General features: G+C 54.4%; 1 protein-coding gene across 13 annotated transcripts in view; it reads right to left on the bottom strand.

The window, feature by feature from the left end:
* CHD6 (chromodomain helicase DNA binding protein 6) overlaps window positions 1-25,031 on the bottom strand; it is a 92,043-nt gene that overhangs the window by 36,089 nt on the left and 30,923 nt on the right. For 8 of the 13 annotated variants that reach the window (XR_011156137.1, XM_069034495.1, XM_069034502.1 and 5 more), the window contains exons 2-10: window positions 21,685-21,740; window positions 9,654-10,147; window positions 5,973-6,111; window positions 5,292-5,441; window positions 2,604-2,669; window positions 2,086-2,144; window positions 1,624-1,741; window positions 392-478; window positions 23-172 (exon numbers count right to left, since the gene is read on the bottom strand). Coding sequence is in view for 12 of the 13 variants with exons in the window: in XM_069034495.1 (XP_068890596.1) it covers window positions 23-172; window positions 392-478; window positions 1,624-1,741; window positions 2,086-2,144; window positions 2,604-2,669; window positions 5,292-5,441; window positions 5,973-6,111; window positions 9,654-10,147; window positions 21,685-21,717 (1,296 nt within the window). In the remaining variant the exon portion in view is untranslated. Of the gene's footprint in view, window positions 1-22; window positions 173-391; window positions 479-1,623; window positions 1,742-2,085; window positions 2,145-2,603; window positions 2,670-5,291; window positions 5,442-5,972; window positions 6,112-8,687; window positions 8,764-9,653; window positions 10,148-12,664; window positions 12,764-16,869; window positions 17,014-21,684; window positions 21,741-25,031 lie in introns of those variants that run through there. The other 5 variants (XM_069034496.1, XM_069034508.1, XM_069034498.1 and 2 more) reach the window with 4 other exon arrangements.

Below are 25,031 nucleotides of genomic sequence, written 5' to 3'. Positions count from 1 at the left end.
AGCTGCCAGCCGGGTACGTTACCTCAGGGTACGTTACCATGTGCTTGATTTCTGGAGGGATTTGGAGGGCTTCAAACTCTTTAATCTTCCCTGGGTCAACATCCTCCTCCAGCTCCCAGGTGCTCTCCTCATAGGGCAGTGAGCACCACTTCACCAGGTAGTGAGTCACCTCCTGCAGCACAGAGAGAGACAGGCTCAGAGACAGGGAGGGTCAGCAGCCCTTCACCCACCCTGTGCCAAGGGTCCTCGGGGACAGGGAAAGCTGTGCAAGGGAAGGCTGGGAAGGCTCAGGGTGCTCAGAGATGACCCGCAATGTACACCATGGGGCCGGGCCTCCCACCAAGTCTCCCTCCTTCCCTCCATGGGGCAAGGGAGAGATGCAGCCTCTCACCTCCCCAGTGTCAGGGTCCTTTGTGTGAGCCACCTCCAGAATTCGATCTACCTCCACATAGTCTGGGTTGAACAAATCTTCATCAGGCTGTGACGACAAACAGTAAAGCAGGAGGTAAGTTCAAGGTGATTCCACAGTTAAACAGATGGGCACAAGTAAACAGCTGCGGGGCATCTGTCCCCAGGATGCTGCTAGCTGTGTGCAACACACCAAGTGCCCTGGACACAGGTACAGACATCTTTCTCTGGGCAGGGAGGATGCAGGAGCCTCGCAGAAGGCAAAGCTCTTTCTTTAGAGCAGTCACATGCTCTGTGCTGCCCTTGCTGGGAGGCAGGAATGACCTCTCCAGCCTATCCTGCTCCAAGGTACAAGTCCTAAGCTGTCTGCTCCAGCTGATGTGCAGCATCCAGAGCTGTGACCATCACAGTGCACAGCACCCAATGAACCCCACAGCTGCAAGGGGTGACACCTTGGTCTCTGTTTCTGCTTCCCTCTTGCCTCACCTAGCATAGTCCTTGGAGAGACATGGCCTAGGGCTGGGGAAGGAGAACAACCAGGCTTCTATGCTCACAACTCCCCAAGCCCTAGTTAGCTACAGGAAAAGAGCATGTGCTCCTTGCTGAACTGTCACTGGTACAGAGTGTTCCAACACATGGGGTTTTTTTGCATCCTGAGAAAGACCCCAAACAGACTTGTGAGTGAGAAATTTGACACACACCCCCAGCTTTCCAGCTACAATGGAGAAATTTTCATAGCCTACTGACCTGATTTGCACTTGTAAGGGGCAGTTTGAGGAAATCCAACAACTATCTCTGGAGCAGCAAGACAAATTATAGAACACCTTTCATACTAAGCAAGATTAATCTGCTTATAGAGCAGAGCAGGCAGGAGCTGCCCTAAGCCCAGATATTTATAGTTCCCTCTCTCCCATAGTATCTCTGCTCCACCACAGAAGAACCTCCAGCCCTGTATGCTGCCCTCCCTCCCACCAAGCAACTCATCCGGAGCTGGCAGTGCCCGGCAAGTCACATTTGTCACCCTGCTCATAATTCCACCAGTGACACTACAGGTGTCCAGGGCAGAGTCACGGACCCTCAGCTCCAGCCCTGATGTCTTTGGCTCTGAAGATGGACTGGCCTCGGCAGCAAGGTTTCGGGGGCAGCCCCTGGCCTGCTTAGCCATGGCACTGGGCTCAGGGTCAGGCACCACTGCTCACTGTGCTCCACTCTCACCTCTGTAAAAATATGTTTCATCTGAGCCTGCTTGTTCCGGAAGCGCTTTATCTTCTGCGAGATCCTGGGGTCCTTCTCCAGCTCCTCCAGCGTTGCCCATTTACAGTGGAGGTAAGAGCTGCAGGAGGAAAAAAAAATCAACAACATGTGACCAAGAGGACTTTGGTCCCAAACCCATCTGCCACACGGAGCAGCATGGATCTCCCAATGATCCAGAGAATACCCAGCCCATGCCTACGCCACCCCAAACTGGGAAAAGCCATGGCCCAGGACCAGGCCAAGACCAAGCACTGAAGCTGCAGCAGCTGCCCTGCTTCCCACCACCACAGCTGGCTCAGGAGGACAGGGGGAGGAAAACAGGGATGCTGGGGCTGCAGCTGGAAATGGGACGGAGGTGGGAGCACACAGTCCTTGCTCCTGCATGCACAGGGCCCACAGAAAAAAGCATAACACCGCACGTACAAGTTCCTGTACTTGACGTAGAACTCCTCTGTCTCAAATGCCAGGCCTCCAGGATGAGCCTGAAAGCAAGGGAAGGAGAGTTAGTGAGAGTCAGAGGCTGTGCAGAAGCTGGAGGGGGGCATGCTCAGCCATCCCCTGCCTGACCACAGGCTCCAGGGGCTAAGCCCCAGGGATGGTGAGGACAGCCAGGCACTTGTTGTGCTGCTGCCCCGGAGATGCAGTAGCCCTGGGGAACATGATGTGAGACCACTTGAGCACGGGGAACTCCAACACCTTCTAGTGGGCATCAGCCCAGGCCTGACTCCTCTCCAGAGGCTTTCTGGCGCCCAGGACAGGAGAGGCACCACATTGATCCACAGCTCAGCAAGGTGCTAGTCTGGGCATACCCCAGCATCCCACCACAGGAGCAAGAGCACCAAATGCTGCTACATCTCATGTCCCCGCTGCACAGGGCAGCCAGGTCCCATCTCTTCTCTGCTCAGGGACCTTCCAGCCCCACTGACATCTTTGCCGCTCACCTCCTTCTGCACCATCCTGGAGGCAAGGATCTTCTCAATGATATTGGCATCATCCTCGGGAGGCTCCTGGGGACAGGAAAAGAGAGCTTTGTTCTTCCGGCTCATCACGTGTCCCTGGCACTCTCCCATCGCAGAATGGCTGCTTGCTCCTCTCCCAGTCCCCCAGCTGGGCAGACAGAGTCAGTACTGGGAGCTGGGAGAGCTGTGCTTGGGGAGCTCTTGCTGGGTGCGAGGGTGTAGGTGTTGCCAGCCCAGCTACACTCACCCTCTGCCTGTCCTCTTCACGTCAGCCAGGCCACAGCACTGTGGGGTTTGCTGTGTGGGTCCTTCCAGCTACACCAGGGCAGCCAGAGAGGGTGGAAAGTCTCCCAGAAAAGAGCAGGGAGCTTGGGCACTTCTGCCCATGGACTCAAGGAAGGAAATATGCCAAAATGTGCACATTCCTGCTCCCAGGCACTCTCCATGCCACATCCTGGTCATGCCTTCGCATTTATACAGCCCCATAGTGCTGTATGGCCCTAAGGGCCTCAGGAGAGCAGGCAGGATGCCACCCACACACTGCCCATGGCCACAGGACACAGGCAACAGTACCTCACCCCACCATTCTCCATGCAGCTCTTCCTGGCAGGCTCGAAGTACTGCCTCCTTCCCTCTGCAGGCTTCCACTCGGTCCCCAGAGAACCACCCATAGATACCCTCTGCTGGCACCCAGGGGCTCCCAGCACAGCCCCTCTTGCTGAGCACAGGCTTTGCTGGAAGTGGCCCTAACGTTGCCCTGCTGCCAGCTCAGGGGAGGTGAAGGATCTCCTGGCTGCGGCTGTGCCAGGACCAGCCCCACCGAATGCCAAGGAACAAGAGAGACAGGCTTGTGACTGTCTGTGCTACAGGGGAGACACACACAGGAAGATTCAGGGAAGATGATGGACACCGAAAATGTGGAGCCTGCTTGAGTATTAGAAATACCAGTTCTGCTTTGGCTGGGAGATAGTACAGCAGAAGGAGAAGCAAAGTGCAGAGCAGAAAGGAAAAGGACTGTTCATTCCCTTGAGATGGAGGCAGAGTCTGGACCAAGGCAAAGCAGCCCTGAGGAGTTGCTTTGCAGACTAGAAAGTCTCTCAGAGAAAGGCATGGGGCAGGTGGGGAAAGGACAGACAGACAGGGCATCCCACACCACTCTTCTGAAAGTGTCTGGGAAAGCCAAGGATTCCTGCCCTATTTGGGAAACTCTGCCCAACACCGGGTTAAGACGGCTGAAGGGAGCATGCAGAAGTGCTCCTGCCACAGCCACTGTGCAGCACCTGCTCCCCCATGCCCAGGCATCCACCCTGGCACTGCTGGGCTCTGCTTGACCCTCCCACAGAGGGTTTGTGTGAACATGGCCATCACAACAGTCCAGTGCCCTGGCGCTGGGAGCTCCCACGCTGATCCACAGCCCTTACACAGGCTTCCACTGACCTGGGGCTCATTGCTGGCTGCCTGAAGGTTGCTGGAGGAGCCCTGCACTGCCCCAAAGAGCTGTTTAGGACCGTGGCCAGGATGCAGGGGGAAAGCGGCAAGTCCAGGTCATAGGGAGAGCATCCCTGAGGTCACAGCACTCACATCCTGCCCTGCCTATCAGTTCTGATCCTGGAAGCAGCCACGGGCAGGCCCAGCTGGGCAGGCTGGCCAGGCCTCAGAGCAGCCACCCAGCCTGGTTGCTGTTGGACATCACACTTAATGACCCATGTGGAGCAGGACAAACTGAGATGGAAGTTTAGGACTGAGAGAAGAACAGGCTGGCAGCATGGACACATGCCAACGGCAGCTCATACCTGCTGCTTTGAAAATCTCACTTGGAGAGATGACTGCCAGGAGCCCAGCTGGGACACGGCCTCAGGCAGAGCTGAAGCAGCACTGGCAGCATGTCCTGAGGGTGTGTGGCAGCCCCCGGCCAGGCATGGATCATCAAGTCAGGGCTTATCAACAGAGCTGACTAATACCCACCAAAGCCTTGGGAAGAAGGGACTAGAGAGTTACAGAAACACCATGAAAACAACTAGTGACCATTATTAATATGTGGCAGCTTTGTCAGTGACCAGAGAGATGGAATGAGTTACAGGATCCAACACACAGTCATAGGCAGGCAGGAAGGAGCAGCCAAAACCCACCAGGAGCCAGCACTGAACCAGTGGGCAGAGGCAGCAGGACAGCAAGGCCCAAACCACAGTGGCATCGGCTGGTCCTTGCCATGCTGCCCAGATCCCTGCCATGTTGCCCAGCAGACCAGCTCAGCTGGCAAGGGTCAGGCTGGCATCGCTAAGCTCTGAGGCATTGACAGAGAGCAGCAATGTGGGCAGAAAATGATGACCTGGCACCTACAAAGCCCTCAGCTGGCAGGGACAAAATGATAGAGTAATCATGAACAGGAGCTACAGAGACCAAAGCCAAAGGTGGGCATGGCAGTGGTTAAGACACGTCCAGACATTCCAAAGGCCTTAGTCTCCAAGCAGGAGGGGGACAGTTGGACCAGCACACCTCTTGTCCATCTCACAGTTCCTGAAAATCCAGCCTGAACCCTCCCAGACAGGCATTCTCTCACCCCATCCTTGAGCTGGGATCCACCCCTTCCTCAAGCCTCAGCACTGACATTGTGGGACACCCTGCAAGAGGCAGATCCCCCGCACCCCCCAGTCCCACATCCAGCACTACCTCTGCCTGCCACGCCAGAGTAGAGGCGGAGAGCGCAGAGGTTCGCCCAGCTCCCAGCACGGCAATTGTCTCGCCGTCATCATCCACAACCTTGAAATCCAGGTCCTCGTTGTACTTCCTCCTCTTCACCTGCCGTCCAGAGCGTCGTTTCTGTATACAGGATGAAAAAAGGCAGCGCCGGGAGGCACGGGCAGACCAACTACCTCCTCCTTGCTTGAGTGGCAGAGAAAGCCCCAGAGCTGCCAGGATTCCTTCCAGGCCACCCCCTGCCCCAGCAGGTTGGGGGTGGTGGGAAGACCAAGCACTCCTTGAGGTGCTGAGGTCTCCATCCTGACCCACAGAGCCCTGTCAGTCCCCAAAACATGAGGCAGAGGAGCCCTGTAGAGATGCAGGGCATGAAGCCCCCCAGGCTGCGGGGCCAACGTGCCCCCCCGCGCTGTGCCAGGAAAAGGAGCTGCCCAGAGCTGTGGTGGAGAAGGAGACTCAAGGCTGTGAGACACGCAGGGCCAGGGCAGCAGTGTGCACCCAACCCTGGGCCAACAGCTGGCTTCAGGCTGATAGAAGCTGGCCACACTGCTGAACATGCTCTCTGATTCCTGTGCCCAGGGGCCCTGTTGTGGTCCCACTGAGAAGCAGCCAGGATTTCACCCACTGGCAGGCAGCTGAGGGCTTTGGACATACCTGGCTGTCAGCTAACTCCGCAGACTCCTCTGGGCTCTGTACAGATGGGCTCAGGAGATCCTGATCCAAATCCAAACTGTTCACTGGTATCTCATTTTTCCTCTTCCCTTTCTTCTTCTTCTCCACGGGGGTGTCTTTGCTGCCAAGGCAGACTGATCGTTAGATCATGTCCTGGGGATCCCAGGGGAGAGGCAGCAGGCACCCACACAGAGCACTGCTCCCACTGGATCACCCAGAGGCAGCTCAAGGCTCCTGGGACCTCTCCCAGCACTGGGGATCCCCAGTAAGTGATGCTCATTAAGCACACCAAGTGTTTCTCCATCCAGTTCCAGAACACTGGGATAAAAGGGTCCACCTGCCCTGCCTGGTGTGGAGGCTGGGGGCTCTCACCAGCCAGGGGAACAGCCCCACAGGGGCATTAGGAGCTGGGGTTCAGCTCACAGGGTCTAGCACAGGCACAAAGAGGATCTCCCCACCGCCAAACCCAGTAGACCAGGGCAGCAAGGTGCCTGCTCTGATCACAGCACTCCCAAACGCATCCTGTGCTGATCAAAGTCAGAAATAAAGTTCAGCAGCTCCAGAAGCAACCCGTGCCCTGGCACCCTGGAAACAAACCTTCTAGCCCAGTCTGAGGAGCACTGGCCACACATGCTGGCCACCTCCTGCATGTGCCACAGAGCCCTGCCAGTAAACCCTTACACCAAGCAAAAGCTGCTCCAGCTCATGGTTCGTGTTCCTGAGCCACAGCACCGAGCCCCCTCCCAAGGCAGCTGAGCAGACTGGAGCGAGCCTCCAGCTGGAGGGAGTTAAGCCCTGTGATCGCCATGGACACAGGAGGATAGAGATCCAACTCCCCAGGCTCATCACAGCAGCCACTGCCAGTTCCAAGGGCCCACTGGGAAGCTCTGTCCCACCGGGAAACCATCCTCCATGCACAGGTCACGGAGGAGATTTGGGCTCTACTCCCTTGAACCCCACCACCTTCCCGAAAAATATGGAAAGACAAGCCCAGTCCCATGGCATATTCTCAGGGTAAGGGCTACCTGCACCCCTGTAGCACCACCACAACCTGCCTGCACAAGGAAACTGGACCAGGAAGCACCATGGTAAAAAAACAACTGCTCCCAGCATGCCAGTCCATCCTTATCCTCTGCAAGGAGCACTGTTAAGGGAATGGCTCCAAAGAGCTGGCGCTTGTCCCAGCGCTGAGCAATGCTGCCTTCCTCACTTCCAGCCCCACCATCCATCCCCTCCACATCCCAGACCTGTACAGTGGCAGAGGAACCAATAGTTTCAAAGCCACGTCAAGGTTTTAGCTCCATTTATTGAGGAAAAATCTCTGCTTGCCTGTGACTAGCAAAAAATAAAGGTAAAAATCTGCTGTCCAGGTCAGAAATGCCGTGGCCATGCATATATGCCTCAATTAAGAGGCCCTGAAAATGCTCTGCGAGCAGTGCTTCCACCGAGCAGTAACTCCCAAGACATTGATTGGTAAGTCACAATTAACTGCTTCATTCATGAGTCAGTCGTTGACTATGATTAGAAATAATTTAGAAGAAATTATGCCACCATTATCTGCCACTTAGAGGACTCCCAGCAATCATTCCATCCACACAGAGTATAAACTAACTAAAGCCTGCTGCTTGCCTCTCCCCTCCCTGTGCTGCCAGGGGCCCCCAGGCACCTCCCCAGCTCCACGTGTCCAGAGGGCACAGGGGGACACACAGCCCTGCTCCCTGCAGAGCTTCCACCCTGACACCCATGGCTGTCCCTCACACAGCAGGGTTTGCTGGTGGCTGACCCAGAGCCCAAATCAAGTCTAAGAAAAGGCTCAAAGAGGGGTTGCAGAGGCAGGGAAGTTGTAAGGAGGACTCATGAGCTGGACTTTCCAAGCAGTGGAACTGGAACTAGGTCCTCCTGGAAGGTGCAGATGAATAGGAGGAAGCACCACAGGCTCAGGCTATACTGGGACAGAGCATCAGGAGTGCACAGAGCTTTGTGGAACTCCCAGACTCCCACACACAGTTTCTTCTCGTTGCATGATGTGTTACAGTTATATTACATTGTTTGGTTTGCACAAAGTGGCCTCCTCACCAGGGCTCTGATGGCACCCAGCACAGCAAGCTGGTTGCCTTCAGTCCCCCCAGTATGCCCAGATCCTGCTGTGCCCAAGTAGAAGAGCCAGGGTTTCCAGATCTGGAGCTGGGGTCACCCTGCCACAAGCCCCATCTCTGGCAGGGTGACCTGCCCACCAGCTACTCACAACCGGTTGCACAGTCATGGGCTGCCCTGTATGGAATACGCAGCATCCTGTGAAGGCACTGCTGGCAGCCAAAGGGCCTACAAGAGCCATGAATGGCTCCAGGAGCACAAGCCTCCACGGCCTGCTCTTCCCCTGGGTTCCCCTGCTTTGGTCTGGTCCCACAGGTCCCGCTGCAGGGGCAGATCTGTGAACTGCCTTTATGGCAGGTCCTTACTGGTGGAGAAGAAGTGTCATTAGGAAAATCTGAGAGCTGCATCCCTCATCCCAGGACCCTCCTGGGGGCCCAATGCTGCATTCACATGGGCTTCATCCTTCCCTTCCTTGCCTGCAGCCCCTCTCCTTCCCTCTCCACCTCCATCCCTCTGCAGCCCTCCTTGGGGCCTGGAGGAGCCCTTCCCTCACCCTCCCAGCACTGTCCGCTTGATCCACCCATGCCCATCTCTCTGGCTCACCAGCCCATGACAGACATCTGCAGAGCCCCAGGCTCAAGGAAGAGCACAAGTGAGAGCACTGCATGGCTCAGGGATCCGCTGGGGACACGGCTCCTGCTGAGCAACCCACACCTCCTCTTGTCCACAACCAGCCCACACCAATGGCACTAAAGGCCACTCCAGTAGCGGCTCCACAGCCGTGGCCTCTCCAGGATCCAGCTGGCAGCGAGCTCTGAAGGAGTCGGGCTGTGGAAGACCAAATGACATTGGTGCTCTTGAGACCTGCTCTGCTCTCTGCACACATTCTCCATTGAAAAGAAATCAGAGCTTCTGGCCAACCAGCCTGTTAATTAAAAGACTCAGGAATTACCAGAGGTGGCGGCACTGGCCTGTGCAGTGCAAGGGAGTTCTCAGGCCTCCCCCCACTGCTGGCCTTGACTGCCAGCACAGCTCACAGCTGCCAGGAGGGACAAGTCTCCCTGGAGAGGGAGAGGGGATGGGATGCGCTCCGCCATCCTCCCAAACCCAAGCCAAGGGGAGACAGGCTGCTGGCCCCTGGGTGTGCACAGCCCCTCATTTCCACACAGTCCAGGGCCAGGTTCTTCTCACTCACGTACCCTCTGCCCGGGCCCCAAATCAGGTATGACAGAGCACCTGTGCCACAGAGCACCGCACTGTCCCGGTGGGACACCCCCCTAAAGTCCCTTTTGCCCCAGGACACTTGGCACAAAGGCCAGACCAAGAAGAGGCCAAGACTCTCCAGTCCTCTTATGGATCTGGAGTCTTGCAGAGCCTCATACCCAAAAGGGCACCCACCTGTCCCGTCTCTGCATGGCCAGAGAGCTCATCTTGGCATCCCAAGCAGCACATCCAGCCTTCAGACCAAGTGTCCTGCATACCCAGTGCTGCTCTCTCCCAGCTGCAGCTCCTGCAAGCCCACAGCCCTGTCCACAGCAAGCACAGAGACAGAGCCATACCACCACCCACCTGTTCTTCTTGGGTCTTGATCTGGGGGCTGGCTCAGAGCCACTCTTCTTGTCTTTAGCCTCCTTTGGGGCTTTGGGTTCCCGAGGTTTCCGGGGCTTCTTAGCCACCTCCCTCTGCTTGGGCTCCTTCGGCTTCTTGGACTCCTTCACCTTTTTAGGCTCTTTTGGTTCTTTAGGCTCTCTCCTCCTCTTTGGTTTCACCTCCACAGCTGCTTTATCTCCCCCTTCCTGCTCTGCCAGATCCTTTTTCTTCCGTTTCTTCTTCACCCCCGTGCCCCCACTGTCCTGCATCCCATTCTGGGTGCTTGTCCGCTTCTGGGGAGCCCCGTTGGGCTCCTCCTTCGGGCACTGGCACTGGCCACCTGTGTTTGTGGCTGTCACTGTCACCTGGTGGGGCACCTTGTCCTGCTCTTCACTGCTGGCAAAGGTGTCCTGTGTCTTGCACTCCCAGGCAGACGACATTGAGGAGAGGCTCAGTGCTTTTAAGCTTGGCGGCTGCGGAGAGAATGCGAGGCGACAGGTGAAGCAAATGCCACAGTTGTAAACAGCAGGTGCCCCAGGGGAACCACAGCCCCATGAGGCTCCAATCACCCAGTGCAGCATGGCAGCATCCCTCAGCATTCAGGGGCTATGGCTAATGGCTACCACGAGCAGATGCAGCTCAACAGGGAGGACCCCCTCCCTTCTTCTGCCCAACAGAGGCTGACAGACAGAGGCCTTTCAGCTCCCCCCTAGCCCATGCAGGTCCCAAGCAGGGGTGGCTGGCCCCAGTGTGCCCCAAACATTGTTCTGCCTTCGATCCAACACTCCAGACTCCACTTGGCTAAGACAAAAGCAACCTGTGCATCCAGACCCTTCTTGGCAGTTGCCCAGAGCCAGCGATTGTCCCAGTAGGGTAAGGAGAGGGAATTAGAGATGCCTTGCAGCCTACAGAAACAAAAAGTGCGCTCCCAGGTCCATCTGGGGCAGAGCTTGAGGCAGAAGAAAAGGGTTAGACCAGCACTGCCCACAGGAGCTGCTGGGTGCAAGGGCTCCCTCCAAGCCAGGACAGAAGAAGAGCTCAGCACTTCCTTTGTTTCCTGTGAACTTTCCAGCACTGAACATTGAAAGGAATTGAGCTGCCTCCTGAGCATGCTTGGCTGCAGCAGGCATGACCAGACAGCAGCACTCAAGGGCCCAGCTCTCCCCAAGCAGCAGCCAGAGTGCTTGTGGTGAGGGCCCAGGCTCCATGTGCAGCAACCTTGGCTCTGGGAGAGCAGCCCAGGCTGGCAGGGCTGACAGGGGACAGCCCAAGGAAGGGAGCTGTGGGTGACAATTCTCAATGGGAACCAGAAACATCCCTTGACACAGGTGCCAGAGCGAGAGAGAGCAAGGGATGCACAAAGGAGCAGGCAGAAGCACAGCTGTGTGCAGAAAGGATGAGGAAAGGAACATGTCAGGTTCCATTTCAGCTCTCCACCAGTCAGTGCCCATCCCCAGCACCCCAGCTGCTCCTCACGCATGGCTCAGCCATGACCAGAGGGAAGCAGTGGCCATTGCTGGGCTCGCTCATCACTGTGGGGCTGGTAGGGCAGCACCAGACCAAGCCCAGCAGCATGACGGGCTGGAAACTGGGCACTGGTGGCTGTGCCATGAAACAAGATATGGGCCCATCCCACCAGCCTGGAGGTGTCACCTTCTTGTAGGGAATCTGTGGGGCAGCTGGTGAGTGGCCCAGAAGTGCCAGGCAGCACCTCCTGTGCCTGTGGGGACAGGGGCAGTGTTTGCCTCGCCACCCCACACCCACGGCTGCCCCAGGCCAGGGGTGCTGCTTCCTTCATAAGCCCCTTCCCTGGTGCTGAGGTGGAGGTGCCAGTGCCTCTGGCAGCAACACCCTGGCCCTGCAGAGCCTCGGCACCATCCACTTCCTCAAGACACCTCAGAGGTGTGGGAGCCAATGCAAATCTTTGCACCTTACAGGCTGAGGGCTGGAGCCCATCCACGGTTGTCTAGGCACAGGGTGCTCCGTAACACTCGGACTTCTGATTTGGATTATATGGAAGCATTAAATGAAACAGACTGCAAGGGGAAAGGCCCCTGATGTCCCTGCAGCCACCCATGAGTGGGGCTGCAGGCTTGGCTGGCATCGGTCAAGCAGGCTGCATCAGCACCCCTGCCCACCAGTGGCCGCTTCCAGCCCTGGCCCCTGCTGCCATCTGCAACAGCAGCCTGGGATGGGGGAGCAGCCATCCTGCCACATGGACCAGCCATCACAAGGCACCTAAGGAATTAAAGGGAACCTATTCAGGACGAGGAGAAAATCCACACTGTTGATGCTGCTTCTGAGACCACTGGCTGTGCAACAGCATCAGCCCCAGCCTTTGCATTCCTCAGCTCTCGCAAGATGGGGATCAGCTGTAACAATTCAGGATCAAAGAATGGCCTGGGTTGGAAGGGACCTTACAGATTATCTACTTCCAACCCCCTACCATATACAGGGACAACTTTCACTAGACCACATTGCTCAGAGCCCCGTCCAGCCTTGACTTGAACATCCCCAGGGATGGGGTAGTCACAGCTTCTCTGGGAAACCCCTTCCAGTGCCTTACCACCCTCACAGCAAAGAATTTCCTCTTAATATCTAATCTTATATATATCTATATATATCTGTATTTGCTCCTAATACCTAATCTAAACCTACTCTCTTTCAGTTTGAATCAATTCCTCCTTGTCCTGTCACCATATGCTCTTGTAAAAAGTCCCTCTCCATCTTTCTTGTAAGTCCCCTTTAGATAGTACCCCTGATAAGGACAGTAGAACAGAACAGCATTTTACTCACTTGATAAGGATAGTAGAACAGAAAAACATTTACTCTTATCAAGGACAGTAGAACACAACAGCACAGCCTTGCAGAAATAGATAAAGGATATAACTTAGGCAAACAGAAGTCATGCAAAACACAAGCAGGATGCCAGCTCAGTTCTGCAAGGGTGACAAAGCAGAAGTTATGCAAAACAACGATATTGTGCTTACTCAAAAGTGGGGGTCGAGGAACAGCCACCTGAAATGGACACCAGACGTTGAAGATGGACCCCCAAAGAACCATATAAGGACTTCTGACAAGGGGTGTGACTGTGTAAAATAAAGCCAAGGAAGTGGGGATAGCTAATGAATATGTAATCAGTGGGTGTGATAAAATCCCTGTTCACCCAACACTCTTCACACTTGAATGGACAAAGGATCCCCCCCCAAGCAACCAGCCTGCTACAGTAAAGAATGCCTGCTTCTGATACTCAAAACTGTGTTACAAAGTTTCTATCCGGCCGATTTCAGTAGCATTTCTTTAGGTAAGCCCCCTTTAGGAACTGGAAGGCTGCAGTTATGTCACCCCTAAGCCTCCTCTTTTCCAGGCTGAACAAACCCGATTCTCTCAGCCTTTCCTCATAAGAGAGGTGCTCCATCCCCCTGATCAACTTGGTGGCCTCCTCTGGACTGGCTCCAACAGGTCCATGTCTGTCTGGCACTGAGGACTCCGGAGCTGGATGCAGCACTGCAGGTGGGGCCTCACCTGAGGGGAGTAGAGGGGCAGAATCCCCCCTCCCTTGACCTGTTGCCCACACTTCTTTTGATGCAGCCAGGACATGGTTGGTTTCTGGGTGCCAGCGCACACGGCCGGGTGTGTGCAGCCTCTCATCCGCCAGCACCCCCAAAATCCTTCTCAGCAGGGCTGCTCTCGATCTGTTCCTGCCCCAGTGGGGATCGATACCGGGATTGATAACCTGATCCACACTTCCTTAAAGATCAGCTCTGTTCCACTCCCTTGTCCCAGAGGGCAGTCTCCCAAGGAATCCCACTGACTATCTCCCTGAAAGGCTGGAAGTCTGCTTTCCGAACACTCAGTGTCAGCACCGCGGCCTGCGATCCCTGGGAGCATCAGGTGTCACAGCCTGGCATGTCCCAGGAGCAGTGCTGGTCCCAGTCAGCAGCGATTGCCTCCAGCTGGAGCAAACAGAAGCCTCTGGTGCAGGCCCTGCCATGAAAGGGCCATCAAATGCCGGCCTGTGGGACCGAGGCACACAGCCAGGGCTCACACAGGCAGCACAGGGACAGAGAGGCAAGGAGACCAGGCTGCTTCCCACCAAATGCTGCCAGCCCAGAAACTATACTCCCAAAGCTGCTTGGTTTGTCTTGAGGGGAAAATGCTTCATGTTATGCTCCTGAAACCCACAACAAGCTCTGGCCACGCATGTAGGACTGTGCTGCCAAGTACAGTCTGCAGTGAGAGCCTGGCGCACTGCCATGAGCCAGGGAATGGGTTTTTTCTACTACCCCTTGATGAGGTTCAGTTTATCCTGGCTTCTTATCAACAGGAAAAGCCTAAGAAAGCAGTGCCAGCTTGTGCTCCTGCATGGCTCCAAAGCACCCTTGCTGCTTTGCCTGCGGCAGCCTGGCTGGTTCCTCGTGGCAGGCAGGAGCTCACTGTCCCCGTGCAGCTGCTGCCAGAACATCGGCCACTGCCCCTGTGCACAAGAGAAATCGCCTCTGCTTACAAAGGGCGAGAGGCTGAAGGGCCGGTCTCACACTGCTGGGGACACAGCACTCACTGCAGGGAGCTCTACTGCAGCAGCAACCTCGGCCCGAGTGGCCTGAGACACAGGTATCCATGAGCCAACAGGCTGCCCACAGCTGTGACTGGGCTACTGGCCACTGTGCAGCAATGGCCAGCACTGACATACCACCACACTCAGACCCCCTTCCCAGGGGAGGACCATGCGTAGCTGCGGGAGCCTAAAGCTGGCAAATTGTAGCCCTGGGACATGCTGCAGCAGGGCAAGGCAGGCTGCTCTGGGCTGGTCCGGACCAGCCGGGGGCTGCTCTAAGCAATGCTCTGATCCTGAGGGGGCAGGAGTGGGGCAGGGCAGGCAGTATCTCTGTACCCCATCTGCCCAGGCTGGTCCAGCGACAGGCTGCACCCACGATGAACCCACCTGTCACCCTGGGTGCCAAAGCACCTGGGGACATTCAGTGCTACAAACTCATAAGGTGTTGGGGAAAACCACGAATTTTGGTTAAATCCTGATGCCCTCCTAAGTGGCTTCTACTTCTCAAGGTGTGAGGGGTAGTCCTTGTCACATGCTCTGTACAATTCAGTTTTGCCATCCTCCCCCTGCAGAGGTCTCTTGGCCCAGCTAAAGTCACCCTCTTCTCACAGGTGGGCTGGGCAGGCTCTCAGGCCACCTGCCTTATCCTGTTCAGCCTTCAGTTCATTCTTCCAACCCCACTGGCTATGGGGTGGCAGTAGGCAGCACGTAGCATCAGAGGTACCACAGAGTAGTAGGAGGGTTTCTGCTCTGTTCCTTTTCCCTTTACAAACCACTGAATGCACCCTGGGACAACCTGTAGGCAGATATCAAACTCTGCCAGTGCTTTACAGTCTCCTCCAGGAGCAGGGACAGCCCCCAGTGACGACATGCACATGGCTGGTTCTCCCATGCTTTACTGGGTGCATCTTGAGACTTCCCTCAACTTTTCAGCCTCCATTTCCACTTCAGCATCTCAGATGACTGCAGGAATCAGCCAGCAGCTTTCTTTCCCGACCCATGCTGTGAAAGAAGCAGTATCTTCCCTGTATTTGGCTTCCTTGCCTTTAGCCAGTCACTAATTTACAGAAAGACCTTTTATCAGGACAACGCTTCACGTGTTTACAAGCATTCAGTGAGAAACTTCCGCAGCTGCTGGTTGGGAGCCCATAAGCCTTGCACCACCCCAGCCCAACTTCAGCCCTGTGACCCAGCTATCTTTAAAATCCCCAAGAGATTTTAAGGACTAACTCTGCTTTGAAAAAGTCATGCTGACTATTCACCAGCGTAGTATTTTCAGAAACAAAGTGTTTATTATAGTTCCTAACTATTTACTCAATACCTAAATGAACCTATTGGCCTTTAGTTTCACATTTACTCCCCTCTCCCCTTTCATGGCCCTAATGGGTGATGGCCCCAACACTATTTTTTAAATTTATTTATTTATTTATTTATTATTTTATTTTCCCAAATCTCATTGTGTTCCTTTACAATTCCCGAGTAACAGGGAAAAACAGGTGGCTTATGTTACTTTGCTCAGAAACATCTTTACCACTCCCTTAAAGGGCAACCCTCTAACCCTCAGAGATGACTCTGGGTAGGGAGCCTGTTTGATTGAGCTGTTCTGCCAATGCTCAGTTTCCACAAGCCCTCACTTGGCACCATATTTACCCCATGACTCCTCTTAAAGGCTTTTTAATCCTGAGAGAGTTGGAAAAAGATTTTTTATTAGACTCCATGTCTTTAGTGGTTCCTAAAAATCTGTGATGCCCTCCCTTGCTACAGGGTTACTTTTAAATTCAGAGTACATGTCCTTTTTCTTACTATCACTTTTTAAAACTAAATAGAAACATAATTTTCCATTCAACTGCTCATTCTACATGTCTTTTTACATGTCCACCTAAGCAAGCAGCTTTGTTGCTTCTGGGTATTTTGGAGTGGGGAAGAAGTAAAGATGATGACTTCCAGGTTTCCGTAGATGATGCTCATCTCTGAACCTCTGGTAACCCAATCCAAGCAGCCTCTGCTTCCCCAGAACACTTTTTATCCCTAGAACCATGCCTTTGCACTGTCTCTGAACTGGCTTTTTTTTTTGTGATGATTGTAATGATTTCACACTTCCAGAATGTATTTTTATGTAATGGTTTTTTTTATTCACAGAGTAATCTTCTATAAATTACATTTCATACAGTCCCTCAGCATCCCTGGAGCACGAAGTCTTGTTCCATGTGTCTAACTACTGTCAAATAGAAGGTCAGGAGAAAAAAATGTTTAAAACCTCCCCAGAGAGCTGTGGAGGCTAACAGAACGCACTTATAATTGCACGACCCCATTCTACTGCAAAGCCAAGGTCAGGGTGGGCCTTAATGGTGTGGTGTGCTTCCTTAATTTAAAATTGTTTTGTTTCACTTATAGTCTCAATTTGAATCCTGAATTTTTATTCAGGATTTGGGGGAAAACACCACCAGGAGGTGGGAGGCAAAGCGGCTCCTGTTCCTCTAAAGGGTCCCTCCCCTCTCCCAAAATGCTGAGCCTGTGGGATGCACTGGCTGCTCTGGCCCACGAGGCTCACACAGCACCCCCGACCCTCTGTGAGCCCTCCAGCAAAGCTGGGTTCACAGGGATGTGAAGGGACAGTTTACAAACTCCCCTTGGTACCTGCACAGGAGCTCAGGAGCAGTAAAATTCAGCAGTGTTTTCCCCACACCTGCTCAGGGCAAGGATGAGCTCAGGCCAGTGGGTGAGCCAGGCCTGTGGTGAGCAGGGACAAAACCCTCAGCCTCACCTGCCTGCGCCAGGTACCTGCAAAGGGAACAACAGTGAAGAAGAGGAAACTGCAAAGAGAAGTGGAGAGGGGAAGAAGCAACATCTGCTGCCCCATAAAGGTAGCACGGATTTACACAGCTTATGCACTTGCAGCAGCAGCAGCAGCAGCAGCAGCAATAACAATAATAATAATAATAATAATAATAATAATAATAATAATAATAGTATCTGTGAGAGGCAGGAGCAGAGAAGCTCCCCTGGACCCACACGGCAAAAGTCCCACGCCAGCACTGCCAGGAGATGTGATGGGGATGAAGGAGATGCTGGATCTGCACTGCCGGCTGTTGAAGCCTGATCCATATCCAAACCCTGCACTATCCCACGAGTTTGGGTGTGGGAAAGAGAAAAGACCAAAAGCTTCATGCCCACCCCATAATCCATCCTGCAGGCTTTCCTCTCCAAAAGCACAGTGTTCCCAGCAGGACAAAGCTCTGCCATGCCTCAGGATCTGAATGGCAGCTCTGTCCAGCAAGGAGGCCACAGATGAGCCCTTCTAATGGTCACAACACCAAGAGCAGATGCACCTCCCCTGGCAATCAGGCTCAGACAACATCCACACAACACAGTCTTGCCAGGCAGTGTGACCACAGCCAGCAGCAGTGGCCATGCCACATGCCACCTTGCACCCAATTGCAAGGACAATTCAAGCCCTGTTTGCTGCAGGCTTGGCCAAGCTTTCCTGCAGCCCGCCAGGAGAGTTCTGCAGAAGCCCGCATTTGGGTCTAGGGCATGCATCAAACCCCACAGAGATCTGTTCTGTATGTGGAGTGTCTACAGGGACCCTGACTGCAGGGGCCGTCAAAGGCCTCCATGCTCTTTAGGCACAGACTGATGCCTGGGGGCTGCCCAGCACCCCACTACCCATTTCCCCCCACCAAAGTCACCAGCCAGCCTGCTGCTCCACCAGCAGCCCAGGACGGGCACCATGACACAGCTCTGCCTCCCTGAGAGGCTCAGTCTGGCCATCACCAGCCCAGTCTATCCACACAGCTGGCCACAGAGCCCAACAGGAGCAGAACAGGCAGCTTCTTTCACACAGAGGGTTTTGGCAGGCTGGTGAGCCAAACCAGCCCCATCCCCACCAGCAGTGTGCACAGCATGGGCTGTTTGGTTCTGTTTGCCCGGTGTCCGCATGCCTTGTTTCCAGCTCTTAATCCAATGCAGCAAGAAGCTAAAAATATACAAGTGCCACCTTCCATCATGTCTCCGAGCAGGCTCTGCAGTCACCATGGGATGTGCATGATGGAGGTGCAGCCTGGCTCTGTTCCCAAGATGCTCCACCACAATGCAGCCCTCAACAATTACAGCTAGGAAGCTCCGTCCGGTTACTGGGCCAGCCCAGTCCCAGTGTCCTGGCACAGGGAATGGGTGGGGCAGAGGGCAATGCTGCTGCCCTGTGCTGTCCAGGCTGTCCTCCCCACTCAGTTCTCTCTGGTAGGGAGGAAAGCCTGTGCAGCCCTTGGACATTGGGGAAGACCCAGCACTCCTGGCTGTGTGTGCAGGAGAAGGGCACCCTGGCAGCTCCCTGCTCTCCCCACCCTTTACCCTGACAGAGTGAGTGCCCAAAACTCCTCCACGCACCCAGCGCCGGGGGTCATCACACCTGACAGTCTCATCACGACAAAAAAAAGCCCACAGACACAGCCTGGGACAGAACCACAAGTGCCCCCAGGCTTGGACAGCCCCGTCCCCTGTGCCGGCTCCCACTGCTCAGGATCCCGCTCCAGCCGTGGGGAACTCTGGTAAAAACCCCCAACAGCATTTGCAGTACGTGAGACAGCAAAGCTCACTTTCACATAAACAGACCCATAAAACTCAGGAAAATCCTTCATTTAATGCAGTGAGTGCTTGAAGCAAAAACAATCAGAGCTCCCACCACATGCTCCCAGGGGCCTCCCTCTTGCAAGGGCTGCCCAGCAGCCACATGGTGCCTGCAGCCCTGGGCTGTTCCCCACTGCCTCCCACTGCTGTCCGCACACTGCAGGGGATACAGCCATTCCCACCACTTCCAAGCCAAGGCTGGAAAGTCTGAAGAGCCCTCCAGGAGAAGGCTAAGGGATCACAAGGCTTTCCATCTCTCCGTCTCCAATTCTGCTCTGCTACCACAGTCCATGCAGGATAGGAGCATTTCCCTGGCTCTAGAATAAGGAGATTTACAGGCACTGTGGGACAACTGCATTTATTTTAGTTCATTATTTCTCTGGTTATTTAACAAGTCAGAGTTTGGCAGAAATAAGGAGTAGAAGACCCTTCAGTGCCCAGGGACAAGCAGGACACAGACAGGACAGGCAGTCCAGCGAATGATGGTGCTGAGCCCTCAAAGGAAATCCATCACTTGCCATTGCTCTCAGGGGTAACCAGGCACTCCTGTCCCACCTCCACCAGCAAAGGCACCCTGGCATGAAAACTTGTAAGTCATGAGACAAGTGACAGGTTTCACGAGTTAGTCACAGCTTGGTGACAAATGTACCAGATTTTTGTGCATTACTAAGGAAGAAGAGTTGTGGAAACACAGCCCTTGCCTTTGCTAACAACAGCCCCTCAGACAGCGCACCAGTTGGCAGTGCCATCATGGTTTGCACAAGAAGAGAGGTACTGCTGTGGGGGGCACCAAGGGGGCACAGAGAGGAGCTCCTCCCCAGACAGCCCACTTCGAGACCCCATCTCTCCAGCCCAGGTTTCCTAATCCACTGGCAGTGGATATAGGCAGGACAAAGCACTGACCTAGGACAGCCAAGGGCTTGGGAAGGGAGGGAGCACATCCAATACTTTTTCCCAAAGGCAGTTGACAGCTCTCCTGCCATCCCTCACCAATATGAAAGGTACCAGCATTCTGCCAGCCTGAACCTACAGCTACATGATGCCCAACAGGGAGCTTCTGCAGGTGAGAGGCTGACAAGACTTTTGAAAGCCTTGGAACCACATAAGCATCTCATCTTCTCCAGAGAGACTTTCCAATGGAAGGCAACAGCCCCCCTTGGTGCCATGAGAAGTCTGTTTACAACGTGTGGGCACTCCTGGGCTCAGGTGTCCAGAGCAATGTTGACCCCTTGTGAGTTTTGCCCCCAATGCTGCTCATCTGAGCATTACAGGGAGCCACCCACCCCTTCAACCAGGCACCCAGAATGCCCGCAGGAGCCCTGCTTGGCCAGGCTTTCTTCCAAACACTGAATTTGGGAATGCTGCACTCTACCCCATGACATGCTGCAAGCATTGTCCTATACTGCTGCTGGCTTAGAGAGCTCAGGAGATGAGCAGCTGGAACACTATCCCTCCTTGCTCACATGCCTTTATCTTCCTCCCAGATTTTATCTGCAGCAGCAGCATAGAAAACGTTTTGTCAGTTGAGCCCTCTAAAATTTCCAACTGGTGAGGGAGGATGGTTCTGCTGTGCTTAAACACCATGTCATTTCAGTAATCCCATCTCGAGAGCACCCAAACCTGCTATATTAGCCCAATGAGTGGCATGAATTTCTTACCTGGGCTTTGCTATCAGAGGAGGGTCATCACAGATCCACACCCCAAAGCACCCTGCTCTCCTCCAGGCCTTTGCCCTGTCCCATCAGGAGCAATCCAGCCATGCTGGTACACAAAACCTTCCATGCTTCCTTCCTCCTCCTCACCTTGAGGCTGGCTCTGCTTCTTCACAGCATCTTTAGAACACAGTTCTAAACTCACTACTTCCTACAGTACTGGTGCTCTGAACACACACCTTCTAATATCTGCAGCATCTGCCTTGCTGCAAGCCCAGAACAGCACACTGACCTCTTCGAAACACTTCCCTCCCTTCCTCCTCCCATCAACCTGCCATGGCAGTGTGATCTGGGGTACCCAGAGCAGCACGTACTGCTTCAGAGCTGGTTAGAAAAGGCACTGGCTTGTGCTCTCAAACAGATTTATCCCTTAGCTCAGTGCTCACTTTAATGGTTTTCCATTAAAAGCAGCAGGGACACAAATTAGCTCCAGGCAGACCAGTTTGTTCTATACCTCCAGCCATATTTCAGCCCCACAGGCAGAGTGACACTCCACGCATGTAACAGGTCCTTTCCCCTCAGCAGAGTGCCAGCGGTCAGGCCCTTCCCCTGCACACAATTAATACGGAGACCACTGGCTCATAAATCTCTGGGAGCAGTAGGTTGTTATTATCTAATGCAGCAATCCAGAAATGGCAGCTTTGTGAGATGGGATTTTTTCTGCATAAGGGAAGAAAATTCCCTGTCCAAGCTCTCACAGCTCCCACACATGATCTTCCTGAACCTCCCAGCTGGTATTAGTCCTGGTGTATCATGTTAGTAACAGTAATCACAGCGAACATGTGGTTTTGTAATGAGATTACAGCAAGAACCAGTACTATGGACTTCAAGACAAAAAGAAGGGCTGTTCCTCCACTGGGGACAGCACTAAGTCAAGAGCATTTCCACTACTGAAGATAAACTCCATCTTGTTCAATGGCCCCATCAGGCTCACCCACTCTGGGGTGCAGCTGAGATCAAATTTCAAGGAGCTGAGCTGCACCCCTGTCTGGAAATTCAGGACAACACTCCCCCAGCCTCCTTCCCACCACACATCAATTGAAACCATTTCCACATGGGACAAGGTCTTCAGGCCTTGACAGCTGAATTGGGAGAAGGAGAGAGGGTCACAAACCTGCTTTTCTTTTTTCTGTATTTTCATTATCATCAAATCTGGGATGAATGTTATTTCTGCAAGACACAACACAAAAAAAAATACACAGTGATGAGACTGCTGAACCTGAGGCACTTCATCCTTTCAACTCACCCCTCCTGGAGGCCAAGCCAACCCCGGCGCTGCAGAGAGCAAGAAAACTGCTGGAATGAAACTCTCACGGACAAGCTTGGGGACATCTGCTCTGCTGAGCCACGGAAAGAGCCCAACCACAGATATCCCCCACAGCTCAGTGCTGCCTGAAATCCACTGGCCAAGACTAACACGGCAGCCGCAGTCTCAGCAAGAAGCAGCACTCCTGGGGCAAGCACAGAACACACTCCAAGTCCTCAGAGCCTCGGGTATAGCCCAGGCCCTGCTGAGAGACGTGTCAGACACTGCCAGCCCTGCAGCAGCAGAGGGAAGTAAACAAACCAGCCTCTGCCAAGCAGCAATGACAGCAGAAAGAGACTGGAGAGGATGCAGGAACTTGAGGCAGGCTGCAAGCCCCATGACTGTGACCACAGAAGAGATGCTATGGGGACGAAGATGGGGCAAGCAAGGAGGAGAAGAGCCATGTCTTCCCAGAAGCAGCCCCAGGTGCCGTGCTGGGGCCAGGCTGGCTGTGTCCCCAGGCCTGTGCCCCCACAGTGGGGAGGATGCTGCATGAGTAGCACCCACCTTGCAGCCCACAGGGCAGGATGGGCTCAGGGAGGGATGATTTCCAAGCAACTCCCCTACACCAGGTCTGTTCAGAGGGGCTGCAGTTGCAAGTCCAGCTCTTAGCAGCACCTTAGTGCCAGAGACAATGAGGTCCCCACACTGTACCCCTCCGGCAGACCAGTGAGGGGTCTGTGGCAATGCAGCACCGTGACAGCTCTCTGGGGCAAACAGAGTGTTCCCCCAGCATCCCTGAGCTGTGGCCCAGCTCAGCCAGCAGCACTTTTTAGCTGGTTTCTGCAATGGCCGCAGCTCCCAGGCACTGCCAGAGCAGCTACACCCAAACAGAGAGGAACCCAGTACCCCCTCCTGAACCCAGCATCCCCTTCACGTACCCTCAGGACCAGGCCAGCTGGTGAGCTGACACACCTGCCCAGGCCTGATTTCTCTGGGGACTGGGCATAGGTTGGACACTGCCAGATGCAGGAGAAAGCTGGCCTCACCACCTCCCTCCCACCAGTGCTGTGGTGGCAGGAAGGCCAGGAGCAGCCCTGCCACATGCAGCGCCAGTCCTGGGTGGATGGGGCGCTGCTGCAGCTCCCCAGGATAAACACACTGTGACAGTCAAGCGGACAGCGTGAGGTCACAGTCCATGCCCTCCCCACAGCAGCTCCAGCCACAGCACACTCAACACAGCCATCGGCAGTAGATGCTTTTTGGGCAGCCAACCCTCAGCAGTTGTCTGCTGCACAGTGCCAGCAACAGGTGCCAAAGAGCTCAGAAGTATTTGAGAAGTGTTTTAAGACAGAAGTCCCACAAACACCTGCCTCTCCTTTCCCTCCAGTACCATGCATATCCCACTCCATGAGCCATGAGCTGTCAGACTTGCTGGCACAAGGGAGCAGCTTGCACTGCTGCCAGCCCACAGGCCAGCCCCAGTGACACCCGGTACCCCCATTGTGTCTCCCTCCTTGGCAGGAACACCAAAACCCAACAGGTCCTACAGGTGGGCAGTTCTCAGGCCAGCATGAGGTGACCAATTCTGCATGCTGATGCTGGTCCATGGCTCATGCCATCATACTGAAAAGAAGAGGCAAAGGCTTCTAACTCTGACCCTGGCTACATGACACAGGCCAGCATGGCCCACATCGAAGTCAAGCTAGGTGAGAGCAAGGAAAGACACCCAGTGCCACGACCTGAGCAGAGAGGAGTTTCACGGCCTCTGTGGACAAGATGACACAGGACTCTTTCTCATGACTAAGCCTGTCCCATACAGACCCTCCTGTACTGCTGCAAATGTGCCCCAGGAGGGCCCAGAGAACACAGGGCTAAGTCAAGCTAGAAGACGCGTGCAGCTGCAGTAGAGGTGCTCTCCAGGAAGGACCACGCAGAGATTTCACACCAAGTGGGAGCAGCAGCTCAGAACAACCCTGCTGGGCTCCAACAGAGAGCAGTCCCATCCCAAGGGTGTGCTTGGAGCCAGATGTGTAGGAGACCTGGGTTTGGTTCATCTTTCACAGTGGTCTCTGTGCTGCAGGAGGCTCCAAGGTGCTCAGCTTAGCCCTCCTTGCCAGCAGCACGAGTGCACTGCTCTTGCCCCACCTGCCTCAGCTTGGCCCCCAGCAGGGTCAGCCAGCATCCACCCAGCCGAGCTGCTCCTACCCTGGCTCTACTTCCCAGCCTTCCCCTCACAGATTTTACAAACACCACATCATAGAATATGCTGAGTTGGATTGGACCCATCAGGATCATCAAGTCCAACTCCTGGCCCTGCACAGGATGACCCAAGAATCCCATCATGTGCCTGAAAGCATTGTTCAAACACTTCTTGAAATTGGACAGGCTTCGTGCTGCGACTTCCCTGGGGAGCCTGTTCCAGTGCTCAATCAATTTTCTGCTGGAGTAACCCAGAAGATGGATCTGGGGCACTCCAGCTCTTGAGGGAACTAGCACTCTCTTCCTGCTGTCTTCTTTGCATCATCAAATGGCTGTGAAGTCCCTCAGAACCCTGGCAAGGCATGGGATCCCTTCTGTTCTCAAGGAGCTCTCCCCACTACTGCCTTGCCACAAAGAATCACTTGACACTTAACTAAGTACCTGGCACACATCAAGGGATTTTGCAGGCCAGCCAACTTGCTGCTCCCAGAGCCAGAGCAGAACCTACACCACCCAAACAACCTTCAGGCTGTAGGCTGAGCTCTGGCACCTGACATTACAACTCTAAGGTGCTTGTGCATGTCTCCAGCTGATATAGCTGTGGGGACAGCACCAGGACAGAATCCAACAGCACAGGACTCTCCCACAGCAGGAAAGCAGGACACTGGTAGCATCCATCTGCATCCCTCTGCGAACCACTGCATCTCACCAGTGCAGCTTGGTCCACCTCCAAAGCCTGGGGAAAGGCCATTGCCAGCCCAGCGAGACTGGGGACATCTGTAGCACTCTACTCCTATCCAGCAGAGCTAGGGTCCCACATGGAGCACACAGGAGGTTTCACTGAGACCCAAGAGATGCCAGGGAAGGAGAAAGGATCAGACATTGTCTGCACAGCAGCAAAACTTCTGGCAAGCTAAAGTCAAGATAAATACCTTGCTACAAGTTCCTTGTCATGGGGCTAGTCCAGGCTGGACATCTCTCATTGTGTGGCCCACAAGAGGCCTATCACTCAA

This window comes from Aphelocoma coerulescens, chromosome 20 (genome assembly GCF_041296385.1).
Source record: "Aphelocoma coerulescens isolate FSJ_1873_10779 chromosome 20, UR_Acoe_1.0, whole genome shotgun sequence".
Taxonomy (NCBI): domain Eukaryota; kingdom Metazoa; phylum Chordata; class Aves; order Passeriformes; family Corvidae; genus Aphelocoma; species Aphelocoma coerulescens.
This window is presented reverse-complemented; position numbering and strand designations above follow the sequence as displayed.